This window comes from Gastrolobium bilobum, unplaced genomic scaffold (genome assembly GCF_033153095.1).
Source record: "Gastrolobium bilobum isolate Gb01-03AN ecotype WA unplaced genomic scaffold, APGP_CSIRO_Gbil_v1 utg9841, whole genome shotgun sequence".
Taxonomy (NCBI): Eukaryota; Viridiplantae; Streptophyta; class Magnoliopsida; order Fabales; family Fabaceae; genus Gastrolobium; species Gastrolobium bilobum.
In genome coordinates, this window is record NW_026898136.1 from 132,794 (window position 1) to 142,097 (window position 9,304).

At 32.5% G+C, this 9,304-nt stretch overlaps 1 protein-coding gene across 1 annotated transcript; it reads right to left on the reverse strand.

Moving 5' to 3' along the window:
- Positions 1-4,888: 4,888 nt before the first annotated feature.
- LOC133313172 (probable WRKY transcription factor 35) lies at positions 4,889-7,349 on the reverse strand. Its single transcript, XM_061514507.1, has 4 exons — positions 6,735-7,349; positions 6,628-6,662; positions 5,828-5,986; positions 4,889-5,480 (listed from the first exon to the last, which is right to left on the reverse strand). Exons 1-4 carry the CDS (start codon positions 7,347-7,349, stop codon positions 4,889-4,891), a joined length of 1,401 nt encoding a protein of 466 aa, XP_061370491.1.
- Positions 7,350-9,304: the final 1,955 nt, after the last annotated feature.

Consider the following 9,304-nt stretch of genomic DNA (forward strand, 5'->3'; position numbering starts at 1 on the left):
TGAATTATCATATATATGAATGTAATAACTGCGAAAACAGCTTACATGACACAGATAAAATAATACACTCCATACTTTGTTTTTTTATTCATTCAATATCTATGAGTAATTGTTATACTTGTTTATAAGCCGAAACATCTTTGCAGAATAAATTATAATATTTACCGAATTTTTATTAAAATATTTATCAAGGAATATTTCAGGTCGAGAAAGATTTAACCAAAGCCAATAATGAACATTAGCTGATCTTATCAATGATGTAAGCACAATTATGATTCATATTTGACGAAATTAATTTTCTGTTTCTTACGAATATTTGACCAATTTAAACAATGTGATGTTTCATATGCAAATGATCATAATTGGATATTGATATAGAAAAGAAAGTTAACTCAACCATCAAAAAGCTAAAAGGAATATTTATGACCAAACATGTCAAAAAAAGAGCTTAGAATCATGAAGCTTTATGTATGTCATCAATTGATGACTCCCATTTCTTTCTTCAAAATCATGAACTACAGTTACTCCCACAAGATAAGTTGCATCCTTATTCCTTCAAATTCATAATGCCTCTTATTATTACCCGTCCATCAACTAGGAGATTGAAAAAACCCCTATGGGCAAAAGCAATAAACAGACTGTAGTTTTCTCTGCCCATTGAGGTGACTTCATTTGTAAGGAGGTGAGAATGGATTTGACAAGACTAAAGCCAATAACTTGGCTTCAACAAAATAAAAGTTGTCTCCATTATGAAGGAGATATGTGGCGTTAAGGTGTTGAAGCTAAAATGTCACATTTTAGATACAAGAGCAGCATCAACCAAAGGTCGACACATATCGGTTGTTAAGTATAATATGGCATTTGACATTAACATGCGCATGACCAGTTTATTCAAGTATAATATGTGTATATATATTGCATGAACAGTCAGTAGCAAAATGTTATCGATGACTCAAGTTTTGACTAACAAAGACTATTGTATGGTTTAGTAATTAAAGACCGGCGCCTGCAAAAAATTATAAAGGAGTTATTTCTTCGTCTCCTCGTAGTGAGCACATAAGTTTCATCTTAGAAGAGCCCTCGCTCTCTGCACAGCTCATCCATTGCATGTGACACGGATGCATTTCCCTCACACACAACAGTGAGGGTAGTGGGTAAAATGATTAGACTCACTCTCTCCGTACAATTAGATAATATTTCTCATCTATGTATACTCATCTTGTCCACCTTTTTTGCATCCATATATTTTACGAGTTGTTATAGAAATCTATTATCTAAAATGATATTAAAATTATTGAGAGGGGATAACCTGCGTTAGATAAATCACTTCAACCATATTCACAGTTTCATGAAATATCTGCAAGAAATTGTAACATGCAATAACACAAAGTTAAAGCGTACCGTATTGTTGGATATTTGTTATACCCCAATTGTTTAATTGATTTAAAATATGTTTTGATGATTACAATCAATTTAATGTTAATTTAATTGATAATATTTTATTGTCTTGAAATTACTAATTCGCTGATTGTTTGAGATTTCAGAATAATATTTATTCTGATTTGAAATAGTATTCAAGATAATTGAAGATTGCATGAAGATTGGAGAAGATATGGAAGATATCATGGAATCAATATTCAAGATAATTGAAGATTGCATAAAGATTGGAGAAGATATGGAAGATATCATGAAGATATATAAAAGCATGGAATCAAGTATAGATTATGAAAGATTTTATCTTTTTAGATTTCATGTAAGAGAAATAAAATATTCTTTGCCAAAGATTTGATTAGGATTGCATTGGATAATAGATTAATGTGTTATTATTATAAATAGGGCTCATTGCATATTATTTCTGTGTGGAGAAAAAACAAGAGAGAGAAGAGAGGAAAAAGTACAAGAGAGAAAAGAGAGAAGAATATACAAGAAAGAAAAGAGAGAGTTAGTTTTTCAAGATTAGGATTCTTTCTTGTGCATCAATTGAAGAGTTTTCTCAAGAACATTCATTCATACATTCATCCTTTGGCAAAGTGAATATTTCTCCATAGGAATTCAGATTATCTATATGCTTGAGGAAAAGAAGCACTGAGGTAAGTCATTTAATTGTTAATTTCTTCTTGATCTTTTTGAAGGTCTGTACTGGGAAACTTGGATACCAGTTCTTGTGCTGGGAAACTGGGATACCAGCATGTCTCTTTTTCTTGGAAATTGAGAGTAAGTTGAGAACCCTTGTGTGATAGGGTTTCGGAATCCTAAAGGGTTAGGGTTTCGTACTGGGAAACTAGGATACCAGTTTGGGGATTTGTGTAAGGGGTAGACTAGGAAACTAGGATACTAGAGAACTCTTTGTACACAAATTTCATAGTGGAGTTGCCTGTCGAATTTCTGTATTCGATTTTAGGGCCCGTGGTTTTTCTTCCCTTTTGGGTTTTTCACGTAAAAACTATTGTGTTAATATCTCTCTACCCTTATCTTGATTTATTGCTTTGAGTTAATTTTTAATTAGCGAATTATTTTTATAAACTCAATTCACCCCCTCTTGAGTTCATCTGGGACCAACACGTATGAAATATATAAATGCAACAAGGAAAAAATTCGAGCTCAGTGTTAGACATTATATCCTTAAGACAATATTTTCCTCTATATGATGCCCAAGATTCGTAGACAAATGTCTCCCATGATAGAATGAATTACCTTTATTCTTGTGGTGACACTTCTATATTAAATAACTCCATCGAACTCAACCTATGTCTGACCAATAATACTAGAGTGGAAGAATGCAAATGCATGAACAAAAACAATAGAACAACTATTCTTAAAACTCTTATTGTCTATCTATTTATAGAAAACCTATGTCATGATTGAAAAGCCATCCATTCATGGATGAAGCAACATTAGTTCAGCGATGAAACAACACATCTTTTCAAATCAAACTTCTTATTCATAAAAATAATTAATTTAAAAAATTAATTTCAACAAAATTTAGAGACACTCCTTACACATTCGCCTCTGATCTCTCAATAATACTTGAGATAACACATCTCAGGTGACTCCCCAAAAGCTTTGATCATACAACTATACCTCCTTGAGTACCCCATATAGTGATATAAGGGATGAAATATAACCTAACTCTACTACACAACAATTCACGACATATTTTTTTTAAATTAACATCGTGAATTGAACGTATGGTTAATGGACAAATAACATATATATAAATGTTAATCATACAATAAATAATGTTAATCAAACCGTGATTAGTTATTTCTAGATGTATAACCAAACCGTTAACTAACATATAATCTCAATTTACTTTTTATAATTTGTTCGATTGTTTTCTTTGATTATTTTCAGCTAAAACAAAATATATCGAGTCCTTACCTTCCTAATACGTGCTAAAATAATATCTTCGAACTACTTATATGTATAGCGCATTGCACAACTTTAATTAGCGGCAGAAAATAGCATTGCATCACAATTATTATTTAGCTCAAAAGGGAAGAACTAAGAAAAGGGTAAAGGAACAAGTACAATTTACAGATGTCAAATATACTATTGGGTCTTCATAAGTTGTGGAGTTTTCTGTGACCAAGAACAAATTCAAAGATACTGTGTGCTCAGACAAAGTTAAACTCTTCTACTTACAATAAAATATATTCATAAAATATAAACAAAGAAGCATAAAATTAAGGAAGATTAAACATTATAGCTCAGCTAGGTTCTTAGCTGTTACAAAATATATTATTAATTTACTAGGTTATCTCTACTAACATTTTACAACCTTGGTCTAACCCTCAACGAGCCAAGGCTTTTTAAGTAATTATAGTCATATATATATATATATATATATATATATATATATATATATATATATGTCTGCGTTTTCCAAAATTATTATTATATTTAAACGAATCGAGGAATCTATAATTATAGAAAGATATACATGCACAGATAGGCGAGCATGCACATGCGAAATGATTAAATGCCAACGTCGTTTTGCTGGATTTTGTTATATATCTAAACAAAAACTACCGATAGATACTAACAGATAAGACCCAATATAATGATTTTCTTTGTGACAAAAAAACAATAGAATAAAAATGTAATAATAACTAGTGTAAGAAACATACAAAGTATTCTCATTCAAAACAACGAACCCGAGTCGGTGGATAATAAAAAAATATAAACAGAAAGCCGAGGAACCAAAGCATGCATTTCCCCCTCATGTCACACGTCCCTAGAGATGACTGATATGAAAAGTCAAGCTTTATATTATACTATATAATATAATATTAATCTTAACCCACCACCACCCCATATATTGTTTTGTCTTCTCTCATAAATTTCATCTCAGCAAGCAAATCTAGGAACCCCATTCTTCTCTTCTTCTTTTTCACTTTTTTAGAATAACCCCACATGACAAAGGGTGAGGAGGCTTTAAATAATTTTTCCCACTTGATAAAGATGAAAATGGCTAGTCCCATCCTTTTTTTTTATCATCATCAATCTACTCACTGAGCTCTCGAGTCATGTCTTAATAGTGAAATGTACTTGTTTTCAACTGTTGAAACCTTCTGTTCCTCAGCTTTCTGTCCCATCCACCAATATTCCAAAAGGAATGTGGGACTCGTTGGCTTTGCTTCCAATCAACCAACCAACCAGCACTCTTTTCTTTTTTCACTCCACTAATTTATCTCCCTCTGACTGTTCTGGTAAATAACAAGAAAAAAATCAAAAAAAGGTAGTAAGTTGAAAAAAGCAGAAATCTCTCAAATCTCCCCCACATAGAAAAATGCATAACATGACCTTGAATAATATTGCACCACCAAATAAAATTTTAAAGAGGATGATTAAGGGTCTTTTGTGAGGGAGGTGCTGCATGCCCTTGTTATAACCTTCTCTTGTTATTATTAGGTTCTTCTGACCAATCAAATAGATGGAATGGATCCAAGGCCTTGGATTCTCTCTGATCATGATCATTTGCATTAAAGCCTTGAGTAAACAATAGGTTTAATGGGTCAGCTTCTATTTCTCCCAATTCTGCAAAGAAATCCTCAGATTGTAATTGGTTACTACTCTCCATCATAGATGGCTTGTAAGGGATTCCATCACTGAATTCTCCATCATCCATATTCTCAACAAGCTGCTTCTCTATCTCTTCCATCTCTTCTTTTACACTGTTTCCTGAGTTCCCACCAACAACTGGGGACAAATTGCCATCACTATTACTCTCTTGCTGCTCTTCCTTTGTCTTTGTTGTTCCCTTTTGAGGATGAGAGGTTTCTGAATTCTTTGAAGAACTACCACTTGTCTTTGATGGCTGGGATCGTGTTGAACCAGCAAGAGCATTTCTTTGAGTTGGCCATGGATGGTTGTGCTCTGAAGTGTAAGTAATAACCAACATGTTTGGGTCTGTTCTGCTTCTCTCGACTTGCTTCCTTGCAGAACAGCCCTTTGAGCTACTGCATCTATAATAGCCCCTGATGACAGAAAAATAGAAGGATCATAAGAAACCACTATTATATATAACACAACGTTCAAGTGAATTTTCTTCTAATAAAAAATGACTAATGATAAAAAAGCCTTATGAATTGGGAAAACTATTAGTCTAATTAAGTTGTTTTTTGAACCTCAAAGTGTGACTAATATATCAATATTCAACGGTCAAGAAATGAATATTGAAGAAACACAGTAGTAAACTACAAGAAATTGATTTTAGGTAAGTAAGTTGCAATTTTTTTTGTAATTTTTGCCCCCAGTTTTTATTCCTAAAATATCTTTATCTTATCGAGAATAACGGTGCATAAGGCTAAACTAATTAACTTACCTGGGATAAGGTGAACCTTTAATGGGTTTCTGACCATATTTTCTCCAAGCCCACAAATCTGAAGGAACTACCTCTCCTGTTTGTCTGCTATTTGCAGCTGCTGGTGCAGGAATACACACCACTTTTTTGGCCTGGTTCTTCCTGCAATTTACACAAACTCTTAACACTATCAATTACTATATAAGTAATAAATATTTAAGAATATGATAAAGAGAAGTAGAACATATACTGTTTAATAATTTGTTTGAATTGGTTTTTCCATTGAAATAGTGGATGTTTGGTGCCATCATCTAAAGAACTGACTATATAGTACATGGTTTCAGTATATGATGATAAAAGGAATAGGAACTTTTCCAGTGTTTATAAGATAAACAGCTTGAAAGCTAAGTCTATGACTGTTATTGAATGACGCCCAGCTAACTCTACTTTTCAGGTGGATTAAAGCCTATGAAAAGCCTCATTGAAACCATGTTTAGTCTTCACAATTAATGAACTTTTTCTCCTCAGAATTAATTAACAGGGCCACACGCAGTCAAAGGAACAGATTTGGAAAGCACAAGAAAAAGAAAATAAGTACCTAACTCATGCCAAACCCTACTTTGTCTGCAGTCAACACAAATCACCATATAGTAGTTACATAAAATTTCAATTCAAAAAGAAAAAGAAAAATGTTTTGTGATTCATTTTCTCTTACCAAATTTATGATGCCATCATGAAATTAATCTCAAAATTTGATTCTCTCCATTTATATATATTATTAATTAATTGAGTAAGTAGTAATAATAATATAATTATCTAACCTTCTCTTAAGACCCGGATTTCGTGGAGATGAGATCTGTACTGAAGTGGTGTCAACAAGGCAATCCTTGGAGGTGTTTGCATTAATATTCATGTTGGCTGAAACCACTGCAGAAGAAGGCTTAATTGTCCTCGGAGAAGCTGCTACCACCGCCGCCGCCGGCGAATCAAACGGGGAGAGGGGTAACTTTGCATTGGGAGAGATCTGAATCATGCTTGAGAATATGTTTCTACAAGGCACAGTAGTTGGTCTAATTCTCATGTCATCTTCAAGAATCTTGTGTGTAAAAACAGAAGAGCTATTATTACTATTAGTATTGGCACCAAAACCAGAAGCTGATGCTGCTGCATCTTCCAAACCCCTAGAAGAACTAGTAGTGATGATTTCAGCACGAGTTGTTGTTGTTATTGTTGTTGATGATGATGATGATGTGGTGTTGAAGTATGCAGAAGAACCTGCTGCTATAGGCATATCAAGCTCTTGCAGAAAGGGATCTCTCATAGTTGAAAATGGATCACCAAAGTAGCCTCCTCTTATGGGGTCTTCAAGAACAGAAGAGAAATTCATTGGATCAGAAGAAAAGTGATGCCAATGATCATTATGATGAGGTGCTGATGATGAAGAAGAAGGTTCAGATGATGAAGTTCCTGTGCTGCTACTGCCACCATATGCTCCACCACTAGCACGAAATATATCAGTTAAATCACCTTGGTAATTGTCCATGATTTGGCTAAAGATGCTGCACATGCTTTTCCCTTAGTTGAACAAAAGTTTCAAGTAAGGTTGTGTCATGTTTTGGAGCATAGAAGATATATAGATAGATATATATTGCTTGGAATTTCAAACCTCTCTAATAATTTGCAACACAATTAACAACTAGACGTGAAAAAAAACATGCAATTCTAGGAAGAGGTTGATTAAGGAGATGGGTTTTTTTTTTGGCTGTTAAGAAGCAAGAAAAAGCAAATTAAGGAACAGGTTTTTGGAGGTTGAAACTGATTGTTCCTCTCTATCAATAACAAACAAAAGAGAATGGGTTTATAGAAAGAGAGAGAGAGAGACGCTGACTTTTCACACAAACAGCTCCATTCCATACGCAACATCAAGAGAGAGAGAGGCAATTTTAAATAACAAAAAAATGGTACGAAACAGTAAAATACCACACAAGTGTTGAGCTGCCAGATTTATCAAACACCATCTAAGGGTCCAAATTGTGCCACTGTTTTTTTGTTAATAATTTCTTATTATTTAATTAATGAAAGGAATAATGCTATTAGCATCAAACATGTCACCTTGCATATGTGTATAAGGTCACATAATTAGAGTACAAATAGGAGAAACTTAAATTTAAATTACCATACTAATAGTCATAGAGATAGGTTATAGGCATAGGTTCTGTTTACGAACTTTTTTTGTAAATTACACTTAGTACGACCTGTCGTACATTACATGATTAAAGTATGACCGGTCGTACTTAGTACATTTTGTAAGAATTTGTAAACAAAAAAGTTTGTAAATATAACCTGGTCCTAAGTTATATTTATAAAATTTTTATTTATAAATTTTTATAAAATATATTATCTCGGAAGTACATTCATTTGGAGATGTACTCCAAAAAATACATAGTATATTTTATAAGAATTTTAAAACAAAAAAAATTTGTCATATAATAATATATTATAAAAGTTATATAAAAATAATAAAAGTTAAAAGATTGCAGAATTGTCATTTCATTTCCATAAGATATATTGACAAGAAACAAAAGAGGCGGCAAGTAGCCGCATTTCTCGGAGAAACGTTTCGAGCCATTCAATCTGACTCTCCCGTTTTTTTTCCATAAGGAAAGAATGTTTTAACATGGCACTTATCTATATGTCTGGTGTCTCTTCACAACAATGAGACACCATACCATTACATGCCCTTCACAAAATTTTCCTTAAAATGACAACAAATTTTTTTTTTTTTACTGTGCATACATGTTTTAGGAAGTGCTAATTTCAAAATTCTTAGGCAACCACAAAACATAAAATTAAGCTTGATTTGTGTAGAAGTGTCGAAATCTGTATATAATTATAATTAAGATGATTGAATGGCCAAAACTATTCATATATATTATTATTTATTTGGCTTTAAGAGGCTATACAATGTATCCCCTCTTATGAATCTCGTTACGCATCTCAAAAAACACAGCCATCAATGCTTCAGTAAAGCAATCCAAATCATTGAAGAATGAAACAGTAATTTATTTGAACTTTTGAAGGTTTTATGAACCCCATATGGTCCTGTTTAATTTGGTATACCAAATTTAGGTAAACAGGACCTTATATAGTCCATCACATACTGTCTGACTAATGTTTGAATATTTTTCACTGCCAAAAAAAAAAAATTTATCTCCGGCCCTTGGAAAAGATAAATTAATTGTCTCCATGTGCCATATGTAAAAAAAATAAAATAAAATTGTTAAACTTGAATTTGGGCCAAAATAAAAAAACATGTCATATTTTCGTTTATAAAAATATGTGGCCCTATATCAGAAAAGATTAGATATTTGATAATAAATGTTTCATGTTAGGTGTAAAGTCTATGAACTTGAAAGGACGTATGAAAATTGTCAAATTTTTTGGTAATAAATTTAACCGTAATATTAATATTATATTATGGGTGCATTATTTTAAAAA